This window comes from Moschus berezovskii, chromosome 9 (genome assembly GCF_049115385.1).
Source record: "Moschus berezovskii isolate FMDL1 chromosome 9, NW_MosBer_1.0, whole genome shotgun sequence".
Lineage (NCBI taxonomy): Eukaryota > Metazoa > Chordata > Mammalia > Artiodactyla > Moschidae > Moschus > Moschus berezovskii.
The window spans coordinates 11,532,939-11,555,348 of NC_142468.1; the positions used below are offsets into that span (position 1 = coordinate 11,532,939).

At 38.7% G+C, this 22,410-nt stretch overlaps 1 protein-coding gene and 1 long non-coding RNA gene across 7 annotated transcripts in view; one reads left to right on the top strand and one right to left on the bottom strand.

Annotated features, from left to right (window-relative positions):
* The window catches only part of CEP128 (centrosomal protein 128), a 487,012-nt gene that overhangs the window by 457,423 nt on the left and 7,179 nt on the right, over positions 1-22,410 (top strand). For 3 of the 4 annotated variants that reach the window (XM_088839415.1, XM_088839413.1, XM_055437325.2), the window contains 2 exons: positions 8,282-8,387; positions 14,485-14,633. In XM_088839415.1, the coding sequence (XP_088695541.1) occupies positions 8,282-8,387; positions 14,485-14,612 (234 nt within the window). In that variant the 3' untranslated portion in view covers positions 14,613-14,633. Of the gene's footprint in view, positions 1-8,281; positions 8,388-14,484; positions 14,634-22,410 lie in introns of those variants that run through there. The other variant, XM_088839414.1, reaches the window with a different exon arrangement.
* The window catches only part of LOC129563525 (uncharacterized), a 34,153-nt gene continuing 20,930 nt past the window's right edge, over positions 9,188-22,410 (bottom strand). For 2 of the 3 annotated variants that reach the window (XR_016038160.1, XR_008687352.2), the window contains one exon: positions 17,103-20,624. This is a non-coding gene — a long non-coding RNA (uncharacterized LOC129563525). Of the gene's footprint in view, positions 12,539-13,938; positions 14,022-14,625; positions 14,949-17,102; positions 20,625-22,410 lie in introns of those variants that run through there. The other variant, XR_016038159.1, reaches the window with a different exon arrangement.

The following is a 22,410-nucleotide window of genomic DNA, read 5'->3' on the forward strand; positions in this document are numbered from 1 at the left end:
ATTTTGGAGCCCCCCAAAATAAAGTCAGCCACTGTTTCCACTATTTCCCCATTTATTTTCCATGAGGTGATGGGACCAGATGCCATGATCTTTGTTTTCTGAATGTTGAGCTTTACGCCAACTTTTTCACTCTCCTCTTTCACTTTCATCAAGAGGCTCTTTAGTTCTTCTTCACTTTCTGCCAAAAGGGTGGTGTCATCTGCATATCTGAAGTTATTGATATTTCTCCTGGCAATTTTGATTCCAGCTTTTGCTTCTTCCAACCCAGCACTTCTCATGATGTACTCTGCATGTAAGTTAAATAAGTACGGTAACAATATACAGCCTTGACATATTTCTTTTCCTATTTGGAACCAGTCTGTTGTTCCATGTCAAATTCTAACTGTTGTTTCCTGACCTTCATACAGGTTTCTCAAGAGGCAGGTCAGGTGTCTGGTATTCCCATCTCTTTCAGAATTTTCCACAGTTTATCATGATCCACACAGTCAAAGGTTTTGGCATTGTCAATAAAGCAGAAATAGATGCTTTTCTGGAACTCTCTTGCTTTTTCGATGATCCAGCAGATGTTGGCAATTTGATCTCTGGTTCCTCTGCCTTTTCTAAAACCAACTTGAACATCTGGAAGTTCACAGTTCACGTATTGCTGAAGCCTGGCTTGGAGAATTTTGAGCATTACTTTAATAGCGTGTGAGATGAGTGCAATTGTGCAGTAGTTTGAGCATTCTTTGGCATTGCCTTTCTTTGGGATTGGAATGAAATTGACCTTTTTGAGTCCTGTAGCCACTGCTGAGTTTTCCAAATTTGCTGGCATATTGAGTGCAGCCACTTTCACAGCATCATCTTTTAGGTTTTGAAAGAGCTCAACTGGAATTCCATCACCTCCACTAGCTTTGTTTGTAGTGATGCTTCCTAAGGCCCACTTGACTTCTCATTCCAGGATGTCTGGCTCTAGGTGAGTGATAATGCCAGTTAATTGTCTTGTTAGTTTTCAATAAATATACCATAACATATTTATCCAAACAATCCTTGTTTCCTTTTAAATAGTCACTTTAAGGAAATAAACATTGGCTCCAGGAACCATCGTTATAAAATGTCTTTGCATCTCTACCTTTGTTTCTTAAGTCAGTGACACATTTTTTTTTTAGTATCTTTGTTTATGGCAAATTTTTACCCATTGTGAATATATTTGGTTTTTGAAATGGATTACAAATCATATAGAGCCAAGTCTGAAATGGGTAAACACACACATACACACACACACACACACACTCACACAACAAAAACTGTGTATAATCCTTTTTTTTTTAGTGAGTCACTAAGAATATTAAATTTTTACACCATAAAATAGCAATTAAATATAGGTAAATTTATCAAATGGCCTGATCCAACACAGTATTTTTCATGAGTCTCTTCCTCTGTGACTGAATGTGGCTTCATGTTTATTGTATTATGATATAATTTTGGAAAAGATGGTTTGCGTAGTTAGGTGTTCTGATTGTTCAGTGTTTCTGCTTGGGTAGATTAGAATTTCAAAATGTCAGTGCTGAGAAATCTTAGGAGATGAACTTTCCCAGCTCTGTCATTTTCTTACATGAAGAAACTGAGAATGTGAGAGTGGCAGTCTCCTACTTCCAACTTCCACAGAGCAAACTTTCAAGAATATGACCATTATTGAGTTCCTTATTGCATATGGCACTGTCCTGAACTGTGAAGATTAGGTTGGGTAGGTGGAAATAGAGAAAGGTGACCAAAGCCTCACCCTCGTGGAAGTTAAAACCTGTATAATGCAAGCCTCGCAGATTGAGTTATGGAAGGCTAACTTTAAGTAAACTGTCCAGTTAGAACTTTCAAATAGGAATAAAGTTTACTGAGGAAGAGGTTAAGCTTTTTCAAGCACTAATGAAGAATTTGGAATTAAGAGTGGGGAACAAACAGAGGAACAGTGCATTATTAGGCTAGAGACAAATTCAGGAAAACATTTCTGCCACAGATTCAGAAACACATAAGTGTCTTTTCCTTTTCTCTAGGGGAAGAGTTGGATAAATTAAAATTTTTTTAAAAATTAAATGCAGCATTTGTCTTATAAACTTTGAACTTAGAATATTTCTGTGAGAAAAATACTTGGTGGGCTTCATTAAATATTAATCATTAGAGATCAGTTTAGCAAAAAGATTTAGTCAGGTTGGAACAACTTTTAAGAAACCAATTACAATGTGTGTTATGAAAGAGAAGTGGAAGAAACCCAGGGAAAATATTAGAAATTGCAAGTTCCTTCACCCAGTGGAATTTTTGCAGGGAATTATGGCTAAATAGCTTGTTGAGACTTAAGACAGTAATAAAAATAGGTCCCTGTGCTAAGGATGTAAGAGTTGGCAAAAAGCAAAAGCTTGCAAAGAATCTTCCTTTTTAACTAATACTTCCTTTTTAATATTTAAGTATTTAACTGAAAAAAGGTAGAAATTAGCAAGAACCATCTTATGGTGACCCTGTAAACTTTACTTGCATAGAAAGTCCACAAATTAAGTATCAATATATAATTAGAGAATTTGAAGATATTGCTTTCATATTCTGACCTGTTGATTTGTTCAAAAGGATCGTGAAATATTTTTCTTTTAGGGTGTTCTTCTAGGGATCATTTCATTATTTATTTCTCGGTAACACTGGGGATTCTGGCAGTCTTTTGAAGATTTGTAAAATGTTGAAACTTAAAGACATACAGCTGACCCTTGGACACCTCGGAAGTTAAGCGCACTGACCCTCAGTGCACTTGAAAATCCATTTGTAAATTGTAGTTAGCCCTCCACATCCAAGGTATTATTCCTCATTCTTAGATTCAACCAACAGCAAATCATATTGTACTACAGTATATACTATTGAAAAAAAAAATCTGTGTGTAAGTGGACACATGCAGTTCAAACATGTGTTGTTCAAGGGTCAACTGTTCATTGAGTCCCAACTATATGCCGACAGCTACTTTTGAGTGAGCTGACATGGGGTAAGTCGTGCCAAAACCGTGGATCTGACTGTTATGTTCAGATGTGAGATTCTAAAGGCCTCGGGGAGTTGGAATATGCACAGATAGAAAGGAGAACTCTGCTCTCAGTCAGTGCTGGAGGTCTTCACTTACTCACGCTTTCCATATAAAATGTGAGAGAGAACAGCATAATAAAAGGTTTCCCACCAAAAAGGTGCTTAGATGATTATGGGCCAATAAGAGAAAGGGGAACTCAGGGGAAAGCAGACACACTCAGATTTGGCCACTGATGCTGGACTGAGAAAGACAGTGGGGAAGGGCGGGAGTGGAGGTGTAGCTCTGGGCGTCTTGCTGAATGAACCAGATGGTGTAATGACAGCCTCAGACTGTGCCTCCCAGACGGAGGAGGAAGTCCTCAAGGGTCGTCCAGTCCTATTCATTCTTGCCGAGTCAGGGTTTTCAATTTCCAAAACGAAACCACCTGGCATCAAAGCATAGCCTATATCTCTTCTGTTTACAGAAAAACAACCTCTTATATTTTTAATGACGCAACCAGCTTCTTGGCATATGACAGTTCAAATTATGACACAATTTGGAAAATGCAGAAAAATGTTGAAAAGAAAATATATAATCTAGCAAATATTTTTTAAAACCTATTTGCTTAATTTAAAGGTGTATGTTTCCCAATTCTTATTTATAAATACCTTTTTACATTGAAATCATTATTTGTTGACAATTTTATTTCTTCTTTATTTAACACTTTAGATATATAAATGAATTATATATATATATGAATTTTCTCTATGATCATCATTATTGTCATTATGGTTATGCCATAGTTTATTTCCTAATCTCATGTTGTTGAAAATTTAAGGTTAATTTCAGCTTTTTTCTACTATAATCAATTGATTAATATCCTGTTATAAAAATCTTTGTCCATATCTTGAATTTATTAACCTAATCTAGATTCCTAGAAGTAGAAGTAGTGGATGACACATTTTAAGGCTGTTTATTTATACCCATTTTATCTAAGTTGTCTAATTTATTGGCAGAGTTGTTCATATTTCCTAATTACCTTCTTAATGTCTATAGGCATAATAGTATGTCCTCCTTTCATTCTACATATATCTTCCCTCTTTTTTTCCTAATCAGTCTCTGGAGAGATTTTTAGATTTTATTGCTCTTTAAAAAAAAAAAAAAAAACACTATGGGTTTCATTTTTTCACTGTTTTTCTGCTTTCTACTTAATTGACCTTTGCTCTTTATTATTTCCCTCCTTTTACTTAATTTAACGCTTAATTTGATGTTCATGTTCTAGTTTCTTAAGGTGGAAGCTTGGATTATCAATTTGAGACTTTTCCTTTTGTAATATACACATTTTTATGTTACACATATCCCTCCAAATACACTTTTAATGCCTTCTCACAAACTCTGATAAATTGTGCTTTTATTTTCATACAAGTAAATTTTTTTAAAATTTTTCTCTTGATCTCTACTCATGAGTTACTGAGAAATATGTTCTTTAATTTCTAAATATTTGAGAATTTTCAGATATCCATCTGTTGTTGATTTCTTCCATCACTCCCTGTGGTCAGACAGCATCCTTTGTATAATTTCAGTCTTCTTAAATTTATTGAGATTTGTTTTGCCACCAAGCATATAGTGTATTTTGGAGAAGGTTGGATGTGCACTTGAAAAAATACTTGTAATCAGCTGTTTTGGGGTAGAGTATTCTATAAATACCAATTAGGTCTAGTTGGCCAGTAGTGTTGTTCAACTCAATTCTTTATCTAAATGTTTTGTGAGAGAGTTGCTGAGTTAAATGAGTTCCTGAGAGAGGAATGTCGCATATCCAGCTATAGTTATGTGTGTGCTCGTGCTCAGTCATGTTGACTCAGCGACCCCATGGACTCTAGCCTGCCAGTCTCCTCTGTCCACGAGATTTTCCAGGCAAGAATACTGTAACGGGTTACCATTTCCTTCTCCAAGGGGTCTTCCCAGCCTAGGAATCAAACCTATGTCCCTTGCATTTCCTGCACTGCAAGCAGATTCTTTATTGCTGAGCCACAGGGGAAGCCCAATAACTATAATTATAGATTTGCCTACTTTTTCCTTATAGTTCTACCAGTTTTGCTTCATATATTTTGACACTGTGTTAATATGTACATACAATTTAGGGCTGTTATCCCTTTTCCTTCAGTTTTTTTTACTTATTCAACAACTCGTATTTCTATTTTCGTTATGTAGAAAATGAGGAAGTTTAATACAGTTGACCCTTGAACAACATGGGTTTGAACTGTGTATGTCTGCTTATATGCAGATTTTTATCATTAGTAAATACTGCAGTACTACACAATCTGCAGTTGATTGAATTTATAGATGCAAACTATGGATACAGAGGGCCAACTACAAGTTATATAAGGATTTTTGACTGTACAGAGGGTCAACACCCCTAACCCCTGTGTTGTTCAAGGGTCAACAATATAGCCTTTCCTTTCCAGCAAACCTATAATGAATGACCTCTAGTTTATTATGAAATTCTCATGATTAATGAAAACTGTGTATCACTTGCTTAAAACTCTGGCTTTCATCTTAAATGAAATTGAACTCCCTTTTGGTACATGAAAATGATGCTCTTAAGTCATTTTAGGATTATGTTCATGCTTTTATCTCAGAATAAATGGATTTTTATAAATGTGTGTGTGTATGCATGCATATGTGAAGTGAAAGTCGCTCAATCGTGGTTGACTCTTTGCAACCCCATGGACTATACAGTCCATAGAATTCTCCGGATCAGAATACTAGAGTGGGTAGCCATTCCCTTCTCCAGGGGATCTTCCCAACCCAGGGATCGAACCCAGGTCTCCTGCATTACAGGCAGGTTCTTTACCAGCTGAGCCACCAGGGAAGCCCAAAAATACTGGAGTGGGTAGCCTATCCCATCTCCAGGGTATCTTCCTGACCCAGGAATTGAACCGGGGTCTCCTGTGTTGCAGGCGGATTCTTTACCAGCTGAGCTACCAGGGAAGCCCATGCATGCATGTTGTGTATATATATATATACACACACATACATATTTAGTCTTTTAACCTTTCTTTTGCATTTCATACATATAAATGTGACAAATTATAAACTTGGTCTTAGTGGAGAGAACGACAGCTAAGTCATCAGATAGTCACGATACGTGAGACCTTACTATATGTGAGTTTTGAGGAACCTGTCTGGGCCACCTCAGTTCAGGTCAGTCCCTCAGCCACATGCGACTCTTCACGACCCCCTGGACTGCCTACAGTTGTTTCATCTGGCATCTTTGGCCCCATTCTCAATCCCTCCATCTCCCTTGACCCCACAGTCATCCTCAGCTCCTGTCTTTAAGCTGGTATTCCCACTTCTCTGTCTGTGGTACTCCAGCCTGTTTTCCATAGAGGCCAGAATAATCTTTGAGAAACACACATCAAAACATGTCATTCCTCTCCTCAAAACCATTGATTACCTCCTGATCGAACCTCAGGAAAAAAACCCGCAAGCCGAATCCCACCTCTGGATCTCACTGCAGTCACTTCCCCAGGCTCAGTGTGCCTAAGCCGTGGGCTTTCCCTCAGTTCTTCAAACACACCGAACTCTTTCTTACCTCAGCACCTGCACGTGAGTCTAGAACACCACCCTCTCACCGCCTCACCGGGACCCCTCACCTCCACCTAAGAGTTTTCATCTGGCTGATTCATTGATTTGTACTCAGCACTCAAGTATTGCCTTCAGTATCATCTCCAGAGGTAACTTCTCTGGACCTCAAATCTAAATGTAGTTCTTCCTATTATTTACTCTTCTTCTTATAGTTCTTACCAGAGTTTTTAACTGAATTGTGTTTTGTATAGTTTATTTAATGTTTGTTTATAGTTTGTTTCTCTTCTGCCATCCTGAAGCTTTTAGGATCATTTACATCGATGTTGTATATTTGCCGTTTGACCAGCACATAGTAGGGGCCAAATAAGTAATTGTTGAATGAATGAATGAGTATGAGGAAGAAAAATGAAGCGTAGTAAATAATTAGAAAACATTTAAGAGGGAAAATATGAAATTTTTACTATTTATCAGTGAAAGGTATATTAAAGCATCTGTTTTCTAACCTAGTTAGTTAGTAAAAGTATTCAAAGATATAATTCCCTTTTTCAGCTAAGATTTGAGGAAAAGGAAAATTTCATACAATCCACAAGGGTTCATTTTTGTTTACGTATTAAATATTGTTGAATGAGTAAGAATATTTATTATCATGGAAAGCAGTCTAGGTAAATGTATTTAAAATCATCAAATTGTTTTTATTGACACAGTATTTCCACCCAAGAATTTGTCATAACGAATATTTAAACATGGGAAAGTTTATATATTTAAATATGTTTTTCACAGTATTATTTATAGGAGTAAAACATTGAAAAATCACCTAAATGCCCAGAAAAGTAATACCTGAGTAAAGCATAGTATATTCACTAGATAGTATATGAGTGGGGGAAAAACAAGTGAAAGTGTTAGTCACTCAATCGTATTCAACTCTTTGCAAACCCATGGACTGTAGCCCGCCACGCTCTTCTGTTCATGGAATTCTCCGGACAAGAATACTGGAGTGGGTTGCCATTTCCTTCTTGAGGGGATCTTCCTGACCCAGGGATCATACCTAAGTCTCCTGCATTACAGGCAAATTCTGTACCATCTGAGCTACCAGGGTAGCCCTGTATGTGAGTAACATAAGCTAAAGATAAAAGTAACATAAGCTAAATAGAATGATTTTCTAAAACTTATATTAGTGCTGCTGTTGTTGTTGTTGTTTAGTCCCTAAGTCATGTCTGACTTTTTTGTGACCCCGTGGACTGTAGCCCACCAGGCTCCTCTGTCCATGGGATTTCCCAGGCAAGAATACTAGAATGGCTTGCCTTTTCCTTCTCCAGAGGATCTGCCTGACCCAGGGATTAAACCCTTGTCTCCTGCATTGACAGGCAGATTCTTTACCACTGAGTCACCAGGGAAGCCCATTTATATTATTAAATGTAAATAAATGAAGAATGCAGAGTTTTACAGTAAAATTTACAAATCTTATCCACAGTGGGGGAAAAAGTCTGGAAAGAAATATGTCATACTGTTATGGCTTTAGGTGATTTCCTTCTCTCTCTCTTTACCTGGATTATAACATTAAATTATGGTATAACACAGCTTGTATCTTGAGGTTCAGTTTTATTTTCAGTACATTTAAGTGAATCCTGAGCCTTATATATTGCAGTGATTTGAACTGAAATGCCCGTGCTCTCTTTTTTTTAGGATGACAGAAACTTTGCTGAAAGCTCCCATGCTCATGGGTTAGATCAGTCATCTTGGCAGGATCACAGTCGCTTCCTGTCTAGTCCACGATTTTCCCACTTGAACTGTAAGTAATGATGCCCAGTACTAGCTTTTAAATTGGATTTAAGAAAATTCAATTCATGGAAAGATTAAAGTGAAAGACTTGATAGTAATAGTCATGTTGTAATTTTGAAAAAATTTTCATTTTGGATCATAAAAATAATGCTCAAGTACATTTATAATATTAACCAACTGACTAAAAATATATGGGATCCCTTCTTTTTAGACTTTACACTTCTTACAAAAACTTAAACTGAATCACCAGATCTTAATTAAGCAATTTTTTTGGCATGGAGATTGCTAGTAACTGTGGATGAGTGAGTAAGGAAGTTAGATTGTATTGTAATAAAATCCAAGTCTTCAAAAAGTAGAAAAACTATTCAGAAATATCTAATTTTGTACAAAGAATAAGGATATGAAAACTACTATTGTGTAGATTTCATTCTGTGAATAAATACCCTGTAGATATTAATAATGGAGAAGGCAATGGCAAGCCACTCCAGTACTCTTGCCTAGAAAATCCCATGGATGGAGGAGCCTGGTAGGCTGCAGTCCATGGGGTCGCTAGGAGTCAGACATGACTGAGCGACTTCACTTTCACTTTCACACATTGGAGAAGGAAATGGCAACCCACTCCAGTGTTCTTGCCTGGAGAATCCCAGGGACTGGGGAGCCTGGTGGGCTTCTGTGTATGGGGTCACACAGAGTCGGACACGACTGAAGTGACTTAGCAGCAGCAGCAGCAGCAGCAGATATTAATAAAAGGCTATAGCATTAACAAAGTATGAGTCTGTTGACCCAGAATACCTTCTCCCACCCCTTATACTTCGCCTTGGATGCAGTGTCCTTAAACAAACCTTCAGAACTCATGGTTTTAAGTATGGTTGCTGTTATGAGTGCTCACAATGCATTACAAGTTTCCTTTGAAACCTTTCTTGGAATAATTATGGAATTATTTGCTATTCAAGTGACATTTTATTTACTGATTCTTCTCTTCACCCAAGAGTGAACTCCATGATAGGAGTGACGTTTATACACCAGTTTCCTCAGCATCCTATATGGAGCTTGGCACCTAGTAAATGCTCAGTTAATGTAAGATGAATGAGTGTATGGATCTTTTTATTTCAAGTCCACTTTTATCCAAGCCATTTGGGATTCAAATGTTAATAGATTCTTATTTAGATCATCATTTAGCTCTTCAGTTTTCCATGGACATAGAGTTTGTACATTCAATTAGACAATGCTGTCATTTTAAAAAGCTAGGTTTCTATAAAATAAAATATCAAAATTAGCCACAAAGAAGTAGGTCAAATAGAAAATAATAACTCTCATTTTTTCTGATTTATATTCATGGATTCATTGAATAAATATTTATCAGTTTCTGACAAATGGTTTGGCTTCCATTATATCATGATTATTTTATTCCAACAGCTAAGCATTTCCCCTTTCCTGTCCTAACCATTTTGCCAAGTGATTTTATATATTTTCATAAACCCTCTGCTATTCTAATCTGGCAGTCACCCTTCAATTTGGATCATATCTCAGGTTGGTTCTGGTACCTCAGAATATGATATATATGTAGTTATACAAAATTTTTATTTTTCATATTAAGCAATGGAAGATTTTCCTCAGGTTTGTGTGATGTATGAAAACATGGATGAGGAGGAGGGTGGGGACCGAGCACCAGAAAGCAACATGGTGCCCCATCCATTGAGACATCTGCGCGCTGGAAGTAAACAGCACCAGGATATGCGCTGCTGCTGCTGCTAAGTCACTTCAGTCGTGTCCGACTCTGTGTGACCCCATAGATGGAAGCCCACCAGGCTCGCCCGTCCCTGGGATTCTCCAGGCAAGAACACTGGAGTGGGTTGCCATTTCCTTCTCCAATGTGTGAAAGTGAAAAGTGAAAATGAAGTCGCTCAGTCGTGTCCGACCCTTAGCGACCCCACAGACTGCAGCCTACCAGGCTCCTCCATCCATGGGATTTTCTAGGCAATAGTACTGGAGTGGCTTGCCATTGCCTTCTCCGAGGATATGCGCACAGAGGTCTTTGTTCTACGGGTATTTAACTTTGCCTTTGTAACTTGCAGAAGGCTCCTTAGAAAGGTTCCTCCTAGAAAGGTTCCTTTGAAGACATTAAGGGGAAAACATCAAAATTTTTAGGTACCTATTGTTACTCATTTTAGGTGATTTAATAAACATTTCTAGAAATAATATTTATTCTAATTTACTTTTCTGATGAACTTTGAATTTTCTGTATGTTTTTCATGATGGCTTTTGGAATTGAATTATGATCACCCTGAATACTTCTCCATTTTTTGTGGTACACATAATTTCAGCTTAGTTATAGAAACTGTCCTGTCCTGAAAATTTTCTTGGCACTACAGAATTAAAAAGGAGATTTGTCAAGATCAACAAAGAGAAAAATGTAGCCTGCAGTAAGTTGATAATACAGGGAACAGAAGACATCTTAAAAATATCATTAATGCCCTCAGAGATATGAGGAAATAGTGCATCCAGTAAAAATAAGAGCAAGATACTATGAAAAAGGAGCACGAGTTAAGCGGTCTTGGAAATTGTAAATATGATAAACTAGAAAGGTGGAAAACAACAAAGTTGAGAAACCTCAAAGAAAGCAGAAGATAAGGATAAAGGGCAACAGAAGAGATAAGATATTCAGAAAAACCAATATAGGAGGGACAGACCACGATTAGTGGGAGTCCTGGAAAGAGAGAATAAAGAAAACAGAACAAAGGCCAGGAGTGGGCGGATGACACAGCCCACCCAATAAATGGCTATTGCACAGCTGTCACCCTGAGATTTTTCTCTTCCCCTTCCTCCTGTATGGATGGATGCCCATATTTCTTTGGTCACCCCAGGCCTTCCTCTGCTGGTTTCAGTTCTTTTGCGGAAGCACATCCAAGAAAGGGAGGTAAATATTTTCATTTTCGTATTTCTGAGAATGGGTTTCTTCCATTCACACTTGACTGAGACTTTGGCTGGCTATAAAATTCTGGGTTAAAAAAGACTTTCCTTCTGAAGTCATCACACAGTTATCTTCCAAAATCTAGTGTTGCTATTGAAAAACCTTCTGTCTTTTCCATTTGACTCCCATTCCTCTGACATGATCATTTTCACCATTGCTATCCCCCTGCATCCCTGGCCTGGCAACTTTTAGTATTGTCTCTTTAACCTCCATGAGTTTTGTGATGGTACATCTCCCCATGGGTCTTGTTTTACTGAGTTTTCTACCTATTTGCTCTGGGTTTTTTTTTAATCTGGACATTCGTATTCTTCAATTCTTTCATAGGAAAGGAAGAAACAAAAGATTCTACCACGAAAAGCTTTAGGAAATAGATTAAAAAAAAAAACAACTGCATAGATTATTGGATTCATTTGAGCACTTAGAAAAACTACTAGTAGGCACATGTCAGGTCTAATTGAGCTATTAGAAACAATTGAGGATGGTTATGGAGAAAGAGTAAATAAAAAATAAATAAATAAAAACACAGGTCAATTAATAACTCCAGGAAAAAAATGAAAAGAAACATTGTCAGAGTAGTCCTATTAGGTTTGTATGAGCCATGTTTACAGTCAATATAAATATTCACTATTGACATAACTGGAAGTCCAGACATAACTATATAGGGAGGATGGGGTGAAGGAAAGTGGATGGGTGTGGATACGTCTAAAAATGATACTCAGAAAATAGCGATATAAGCTTCTTTTTCTTTCAAAAATTGAAGTAAATATGGAAAATAAAGCTGAAAGAGTTGATTGTGGTTGACTCCAGGGAGCAGGTGTGTGGGGTTGGGAGGGATAGCGCAAGAGACCGCAATCTTTCTGTGCTGTTTGATATGTGTATGTATGGACACTCTGGCTAAAAAGGAATCTTACAAAATGCTACTAAGGAAACTCCAGCTTTTATGTTTGACTAGCATGTGCTGGATTTTGTTGTTAACTTCTGAATGCACTATGAAAGCTGTCGGGGAGGGGGCCAGTTAGAGCAGCTGAGACCTGCGTGGAGACACGGCGGGTGCTGAGGTTGAGGTGAGTTTCTGAGCCCGCGGAACAGGCTCCTTCGGACTCGGGTTGGGATTTGCCCTGGATGAGGCTCTTTTGTCTGTGCTGAAGACGCTAAGGCACTCATCCTGCTGACTTCGGTGCCCCGTCAAACTGCAACCGAACAAAAACGCAGAATCACTGACCGCGGAAAAAACAAAGGAAATGGGAAAATACTGCATAATTTGTGGTCTCTGAAGGGACCCAGCCTTAATGACAGTTTGTTTTCAGTAGTAATTCATGTCAGCTTTGTGTAGTTGGGGTCAGTTCAAGAAAAGGTAGATGCTTCCCTGCCAGGAAGAAGGGGAGAAATGTATAAATTGTAAGTTTATATGACCACTGGAAATAGGAACACAGAAATCCATTATTTAGAGCCATGATTACTACCAAATTTATCCTGGCTGGCTGGAAGCTATGGCCGTGATTCAGGACACTCTTTTAGAAGGCTTGGATTCCATTACCTGTAGCCTGTAGACAGTGGGGGCTTAGTAAGGGAGATTCATAATGCCAGCTTTGAAAACTGTCATTTTAACTTTTTTATAAGTAGTGACTGACCACTGGTCTCCATGTAAAGCTCCTTGTAGGCTAAAGGCCACAACTTCCGGACAGGGCTTTCACTCCCAGGGCCCAGACCAGACTGGGTTGGAGTGAAGTCTGGAGCAAACTGACAACTTTTCGACATCTCGAGTGCTTTGAGATTCAAATGCTAAATGTTGGTGGAGTTAGTATCTATAAACTCAATTTTAAACATAAATTCAGATTGCAATTTTTCTATAATTCTAGCATTGTTGTAAATAATGTTTATTTAAATAAATATATAAATAAGTAATCCCAGAAAGAAAGGACTGTCGTTTTTCATCGGGTTACTTTAGGAGTTGAAAGTGAATCTTACATATTAATTTAACTTGAGATTCTTAGAAAAGCAAATCAATGAAAGTTAATAAAAAAACTTTTTTTTCACTTCCTTACTTCAGATCATGCTGCTCTAAAAAGAAAAATTAGTGTATTTAATATGTGTTAAAGGTGAAATGATAGAACGTACCTGACCAGGACTTTATATTAGTGAATCGGAGGTTATAAGCTGAAACTTGAATGGCAAGAAGAACCAGCTGAGTTAAAATTGGGTGGGAAGCATTGTGCTAATCCAGGGGTAGAACTGGAAAGACCCCAGAGGGAGGAAAAGAGGGAGGAGAATGAGTGAGGGAGACAGTGATTGGGAGAGAGCGGGGTAGGAGATGAGGTCCCGCGGACGCCTTTTCAGCCACCATCAGATGTTTGGATTTTATTCTGATTTCACTGGGAGGCTGTGACAGGTGGGGAGGGAAGGGATAACGCAGCAGAGTGACATAATCTGATGAACATTTTAGAAAGATAATTCTGGTGTGTGGAAAATGGGGCAAGGTGAAAGTAGGAGAGAAAATGGTGCCTTGGGCTGGGATGATGGTATTAATAATAGAGATGGTGTGAAGCAGAAGGACTCGGGTGAAATGGAAGGCAGACTCCTCGGAACTTACCCTTAAATGGGACAGGTCCAGCAGGCAGGCCACAGGAAGGAAGGAACCAAGGTTTCAGAAACTGGGTGGATGACTATCATTTTCTAAGATGAAGAAGAGCAAGGGATAGGCAGGCATCAGAGATGAAGAAACCAAGTGGGAGGACTGACCGGTAGATTTAGATACAGGCATCTGGAGCGCAGAAGAGAGTAAAAACAGTAAACCTAGATTCCATGTCTAATCTGTTTCCTTTTGTGTAAAACAGAGGTTTCTATAAGAAGGACGCCCTTCAGATTTCTTCTAAAATTGTGTGCTTTAATGCCACTATATACTGATCAGTACCTGCCTTCTATCCTCACTCTTCAAATCCAAAACAAACAAATGACATGAATATGTGGGGTTTTGTTTTTAATATAGTAAATTATTTTATTCCTCAATTGAAGATTTGGTAGTCCATGTAAAGCTTACAGAAAACTAGTAATCAAATGCAATGATTACTTATAGCTTTGTCAAGCCAGGGATTATCTTCATTCAGGTTTATTTTTCTGTTTTCTCTTACCCCGCCAGCATTTGCCCAAAGAACAGTTGCTCCAGACTCACCTTCAATCAAGGAAGATGCCCCAAGTTTACTGATGGATGGAAGAAGTCCACAACCCAGAAAAGAGGAATACGAAAGCAAAAACAGCAAAATGTAATTAGTTACTCTACCTGAGTGTTTTACATGTAATAGTATGTGTGTCCTTGCCCCAGTTCGGCCCAGATCATCCTGCAGACATGTCTGCAGCTGCGGCTCTTCAGCGTCACCCAGCACTGACTCAGAGACAGCGCAGTCAGCCTTTGTGGATGACGCAGGTTAAACCAGTCCAGATGACAGCAGCTCGTGAATGACATGCAGTTAGCTTACCGGCAACTTACGCCAGCAGAGAGGGAAGAATAGTTTTCACCTTGCATTTTCCATTTTCAGGTGTAGTCAGTCACGTTTTTCTGACCAAAATTTGGATTTATAATTGAGGTCTTTCAAAGATGACTGGCTGAAAAATAGGAAAATGAGTTCTCCTCGAGGCAGAAGTTGCTGGCACTTTGAATTCAGGGAGCATTTGTATACGAGTGATTTTATTTTGATGCTTTCTCCCTCATAAATTAGCATGTGTTATAACATGTCATGGAGATATGCACATATAATATTAGACAGTCCCCTTTATAAACGCTCAGGACTGTTAACATCCATCATCTCAGCAGTCTGTAACTATATGCAGTATCTTAAAATTATTTCCAATCATCCATTTTTGTAACAATGAAGAATTTACAAATGAAATCTGAATTGTTAAGAGTTATAAAGAATTTGTATCATAATTTATTTATTTGTTTTTTTGTGGCCAAATATCCCCCTGTGATCACTCCAGTCATATCCTGGACCTTCTTTGGTTTATTCTGACCAGAATCATAGCGCCAAACTCCTGTGTCCATGAGATTTACCTGCCAAGAGTTCTAGTATAATCTGGTACTATCTGTCTGAATACTCTGAGTATCTAAGAGTCTTTCTCAACATCAAAGTGTTTTTAAGAACCTATTCTCTTTACATGCTGAAATACCAGTGAAGAAAGATTTTTATTAAATGCTAAGTAAGAGTAAACAGCCAGGAACTAAATCCCACTGGGTCATGATGCAAAGATTCTGAACAGAGACAAGGACAATAAAGCAGTATCTTCATAATATCCATTACATTTTGTGTTTGTTCAAATCTGCTTGCTGTTTAGATCTCTCACATTTCATGAAGATGTTTCTTTTTCTACTCAAGATATGTTTTCCTAATTTACCGTATTTAAATGTGCAGAAGAAATGGCATTCTCCATGAACTCAAATGCAAGTTACTACAGAAGACAGAATGTTTTATTTCACAATTTACCAATACAATGTATACAACCTCTGATAATGCATTTTATCATTTGTTCATTCCAAAAACCTTTTACTGAGTTGTTGCTGTAGGCTAATCACGGGGTTAAGAAGGAAAACGAGACCCAAAAACAGGTGCACGTGTCCCAAACTCTATTTGGCATTAGGAGTTACATGAGAAAGGAGTGATGTGCTCATGCTGGCTGGAGAAATTCTGGAGTAGACACCACTAAGCAGGCTCGGTTTGGTTGTGTCTAACCTTAACCTTAAGACCTGGAGCTGCTAATGTGCTAACGCACACCAGAGGTTTCAGTGCAAGTTGAATTATTACTCTTTAGTAATATCTGGGATATTGAGAAATTATGTCAGGATTTTCATTGATGTTTTAACTAATAGCATTTTTATCTACATGGATCTGAATGACTGGGAAGAAAACAAGGGAGAAATTAACAGGTTTTACTTAAATCCTACAGGTAGATATTAGATAGCTTTTCATGTAATGCATTAGTAGGGACTTCATGTGGTCCATTCTATTTAATAGAAACTGATCTAAAACATTATTAGCTTTTTGTGAAGAAAAAAAAAAGATTATTAGCTTTTTTAAAAAAATCTGTGGTCATTAAAGAATGTTACATCAGGCTAGTTAAGCCTGAAAAGTGGAAGTAGCTCAGATTATGTACTTGGCAAATCCTTGAAAGCATGTTAGGTGATGATTTTATAACAGAAAAGGATCTTATAAAAGGCCTTTTTTTTAAATCTGGAAACAAAAAAAAGCATTGTATATTACTGAAGTCCCTATACCATGGTTGGATGAATGAAGGTGTCTGACTTTAAGTATGGAACACACCAGAGCTTCAAAGGCAAAGTCAACTTTTTGTGAGCAACAGTTTTGTCGAAATACCTTGGCCTTCTGTTTATGTGGAGTTAAATCCAAGGACTTGTCTCCTCTGAGGATTTTTCCTATCTCTTGCAGTCACCATAAGCTTGAGTTGGAAATTTAAAAGGAATGCTAAGGAAACACTAATAGTTTGGTTTGCACATTTCAGGAGCCAGAACGGCTTTCCCTTTACTCACCCCTTTGGCAGGATAATGTGTGATATCAGCCCCACTGAGCTGAGGCTGGTCGGCCATGTTGCTTGCAGCACTGGGACATTGGACAGGATAAACCTTATTCTGGAAATGATCGTGGTCCCAGACTTAATTTGAAGATTGACCTTTTCAGTTTAATAATTTTGATTCTTCTGGCCATCTCTCTCCCTAAACACACTAAACTTCCACTGAAGTTACTGAAGGCCGCAGATGGGAGAAACACAGCTGGGAGAAATCTGGCTTGATGTTTTTCCCATTGGCTAAGGTTATTATTATTTCCTTGACTAATGTCTGATTTGAAGGCTGGAAACCAGTTGGTTATATAACATCTTATGCATCCGGCTTACCAGAATCAGGAAGTTTCCTTCTTGTTACAGTTTACATATTTTTACTAATAGATATATTTACTATTACATATTTTTACTATAGCTGAACAAAGCCGTGCACATAAGACGTTTAAAGGTTATTGGATAAAAAGCACCTCCCTGCTTAGCTAAGAATGCAGTTAAGCCTCTTTTTCTTCATTTTCCTCCTTTCAACTGTGGCAAATGCATAAGGCTCAGGTCAGAGGTATGTAAAACATTCTTATCATCACAGTGATTATTACGTGTTCCCTAATCTGTATCGAATCTTATCATTAAAAAACAAATAATTGTTTTGTGTAGGACTTATATCTTCCATATAATTCAGTTCAGTTCAGTTCAGTTCAGTCGCTCAGTCGTGTCCGACTCTAGGTGTTGTATTTACTTTGCAAACCTCTTTTTAGGAAGGGGTAAATATCTCAAGTTGTTTTACTGAGAATTTGTACTATAAGCCCAACTACACATTATATGGTGAAGGCCAAGAATGTGAATGATCACTGAGGAAGCTATTCCTTTTCCAAGATTCTTACACCCCTCCCCAAACAAACTGTCCCAGTGTTTTCTCTCAATTTAAAACAAAACAGAAAATTTGTGATTTTCATGGCCTTCAAATGCAGAAGCTGTCCTCACGAAAGCATCTGGTTTTCTTGGATCAAAAGTAAACCATGAACCTTCACTGGAAAGTAAGTTTGGGAAAGTTTATATATAAAGGCATTTCATGCTCTGAAGTATGATACGAAAATAGTCACATCTTTCAACTTTTAAGTTCCCGAAAGTTTAGCAGTAAAAACATATCAGCTTATTCCCTATTTGAGGAAAGAAATTTAAACCATGAAAGATTCCATTTAGTTTCATTTCCGTACAAAACACAACACATCTCATTTAAGGCTAGGAGAAGTGCTTACATCTAGAAGCAGAACTTTGGATTCTAAGCCCCCAGATAAATTTCAAGGAAGTCTCCCTTGCTTTTGATCAGTAACAAAGTAAACGAATTTGCTGTGCTCTGGTAAAACCAGCTGAACCTTCAAGTTCTCACATCTGTCCCCATCTTAGCCTCTGCGGCTCTGTCCACCCCATGCCCACGTCCCACCCAAAGCCAAACCCAAACCAAGTCACTCGGGGTTTTCCCAAGTCAGCCTCTGCTATTCACCCCTGGAGTCTGATACATCTCTGCAGCCTACAATGAAGGGGCTGGCTGACTGGTGTTTGTAACACCTTCATGTCTTTAAGGACCAGCCAATTAAAAGAATTTGAATGTCACGTGTCTTTGACTACTCTCCTGGTTGAAAACCCAGGAATACTTCTGTGGCTGGTATCTTTTCCTCCATAATACAGCTTAATTCTGACATAGTCCAAAGCCATGAGACAATCATTGGCTTGAACTCGCTGCCTTGCTCTCTGCAGGAATATGTGGTATTTCTAAACATAGCAGCATGTTAGTTCTCTTTCAGGAGGACAGTAAAAACAACAAACATATAATCTGATGGCCTTCACCTTTCAGGGGTTTCCCAGGTGGCGCTGGTGGTAAAGAACCTGCCTGCCAATGCAGGAGACCTAGGAGAAGTGGGTTTGAGCCCTGGGTTGGGAAGATCCCCTGGAGGAGGGAAGATTCCCTGGAGACTCGCATAGACAGTGGAGCCTGGCAGGCTACAGTCCATAAGGTCGCAAAAAGACATAACTGAAGCGACTTAGCATGCATGCACCACCTTTCAGAATGTAAAACCTTATGCTTTTGAGCATATAGGTGGGGGCATGAAAAAAGTGCTGCAGTAGTCAAATTAGAGCCATACATTTATAACCTGTAATTATAACAGTAACTTGTTCTACGGCATTGGTTGCATACTTGCCATTCCCTGGAATGAATGCTGTTTTCCTCAAACTGGCAGATGGTGGGCATTTATGCCCAGACTGTCTTCTGTCATCTCTCTATAGATACTCACAAGTTGACACCCTCTCATTTTTCATCCTTTGGTAAAGCATTTTGACTGGCATTATTTAAATAAAAAGCAAAAATTACCACTTATCCTTAGATATAGGAGCTCTGTGTCATCTGTATACTCGACTGAAAATAAAAGATCAGAATATTGGCTTGAAGCAATATTTTTTTAAACAAAATTAGTGAATATTAAACCACCACCAGTTCAGATGTCATAAGAGAAAATGTCTTATTCTGAGGGAAAGAAGGATAACATCATATGTTCATTTGTAACTAGTTGGACAAAATCCTTTAGATTCTGGCTTCATATTTTTGTAAAATCATGCTGTTTTTGAAAGTGTTACCAAGCCTCCAGAGTTGGTCCCCCAGCAAGGGTCCTTCTGCCCAGTGTTGATCAAGCCAATAGAACAAGAAGCTCCTCTTTGATCAGAGAATGAAGAGGTATGAGCTCTGGAGGACACAGTCTCCTGGACTGGCCATGGGTGGGGCTGCTTTATAGGGGTCCCAGCAGCAGGGAGGAAAGGGGGCAGGGGTCTGGTGAGGGGGGCACAGCTGGGCCACTGAGACCCCAGATCACAGTTGTTGGGTGTGGTGTCTCTGCACACGGCCCACTACCATCATCTTGAATCAGTGTATGAGTTGCCTTCGGCATAGCCCATTGGAGCTCCGTCCAGAATGGCCATTTGGCCTTGGGAACTCTGGTCTGAAAGGCCGGATTGGAGGCCTCTGCTTGCTATAAGCAAGTGGAACTAGACTAACGACCAAGGGGAAAAAAAGTTAGATTTTATTTTATTACCCATATTCTATTTTTATTTCCTGTGAATTTTTTATGGACTTTGCCTGTGACAATGGGACACATCTTATTTTTATGATTTGCTTTCCATCAAATTACAGCCTCCTTTTTTTTCCCTCGCAAAGATTTCAATTTATTTCTGAATCATTTGAAGCCACCAAGGGTTCAAATGGCTTTTAAAAGCCCCAGCTCGGCCAATAGCATGAAAACTTGTACTTCAAGATTGTGCATCTCTCTTTGTTCTTGACATAATATATTTCAGTTGGAAATATTTTTTTCCCTCCAAGTGTCTCTCATTTCTTCCCCTGGGATCCATAGTCATTTCTTCAAGGATCTTTGGAAGCCAGTTGTGTCCTTGATTTGGGCCAGCTGGTAGACTGGAGTCATGCTCACATGCCTGGGCATGCATTTCAAGATACCAAGACAATGGCACCATAAAGAGTTAGTGAGATTAACACATGAAACACAAGTTGTTTTTTTTAATGATCTGGCTGGTCTGTTAACTAGGTCTGAAAGACTTCTCTTGGTAAGACAAGACTGTTTCTCTTCATCCTTGTGTGATGGTACACAGCTGTTTTTCAAGCAGTTTGGCCATCTGATGAGACGAGCTGACTCACTGGGAAGGACCCTGATGCTGGGAAAGAATGAGGGCAAGAAAAGAGGGTGACAGAGAATGAGATGGCTAGATGGCTTCATTGACTCAATGGACATAAGTTTGCGCAAACTCCAAGAGCTAGTGAGGGTCAGGGAAGCCTGGCATGCTGCAGTCCAGCATGGGATCGCAGAGAGTCAAACATGACTTAGCGACTGAACAACAATATGTATTTCATATATCAGGACTTATTTCTATCCTTTTTTTTTTAAAACCTTAAAGCCAACAGAGCAATTCCCAAAATATGCGTCATGTTGGACTTAGGATTTAAAATCTAAATGTCTTAATATATCCCCTTACAAGATTTTTTTTTTCCTTTTCAGGTCCCAAAGCCAGCTATTATCAGATCATACAGCATAACTCTCACTCGGTGTTATCCCTAGGGTAGTGGTAACGCTGGTTTAGATTTTGTTTGTCCATTATTGCTGAGCACTTAGCTGAATAAGGGAATGGAGAGTGGCAGGAGTTCTGTAAAATGATATGAACACAGAGGAAGCTGTGTCACATTCAACAACAATATCTTAAACTGTTTACTTGAAAGAAGAAACTGCAGTAGCCCTCCATCCTTTATCTGATGCAAGGTCCTGGAAGGCAGCGTTGTGAGAAGTCCTGCTGAACTTGTGTACCATAAAGTCCCATTTCTGATGGAAATGACACTGTTTCTTAATGTTCTTGGCGGGCTGCTCACTGGCCATGTGGACTGGGATGCAGAGTGGCCTTATTGCAGATATTTTCTTTCAGTCTGAGTGCCCTGTGTTTGCCTGTCATTTGGGATTTTCATCTTATTTATTCCACAGGTGTGATTTATGATGGCCATTTTGAAAACTTCCCATCACGCCGAACCTCAAGCCTTTGGTTACCGGAAGTAAAGCAGCCATGGTGGCAAAGCCATCTAATGTGGTGGCTTTGGGGAGGTCAGGCAGTTAAAAGAAGTTCAGAGAAGCCTGGAGACTTTGGCCTCTTTTTATTTATTTATTTTCACTCCAAGCTGAATAAAATAGATGCATCAGTTCTAACAAGGAACTTCCTGCCCAGAGTCACTGGCAGAGCAGTCTCCTCCCAACAGCTGCAAACTTGAGAGACCTCACGCTGCTGGCCAAGGTTCATTCTGTGCTTTGACTTAAGACCACAGCCAGTAAAGCCAGTGTGTACCGTGGAAAGAGTTTCCCACTTTTTCCATTGGAGCAGCCTTTGGTGAGGTTAGTTTGACTGTTCCAAATTAACAGTGGTGGGTCATTGCTCATTTTTAAAATTTTAACTGTGCATAAACCTACTGATTAGATTCCACTGAGGACAAATCATAGTTTTCTGAGGAAAATACATATCTTTTTATTCAGTATTCCTTATAGCACTGGTTGTCAAAGTGTGGTCCCCAAACCAGTGGCACCAATAGCAAGCACCTAGCAGCTTGTAAGAACTACAAATTTCTCATCTCCAGACCTAAGGATTCAGAAACTGGGGAAAGTGCCAGCAGTCTAGGTTCTAATAAGTCTTCTAGGTGATTCTGATGAATGCTCAAGTTTAAGAGTCATATGAACTTAAAAGTTCATTTGATTACAGCCTTCTCTGAGTTTTAGTCTCTATCCCAAAACCAAAAAAAAAATATATATATATTTTCCAGTTCCTAATATATATTCTCCCAGGTATCCAAAAACTATGACTCCAGGCCCAGGTCATCCAGGTTAAGGAGATAAAGCAGCTTCCAAAGGTGCTTGATTTACTATTCGAGGTCACTTCTTTGTTTCATCTAGCAAGCATCTATTAATAA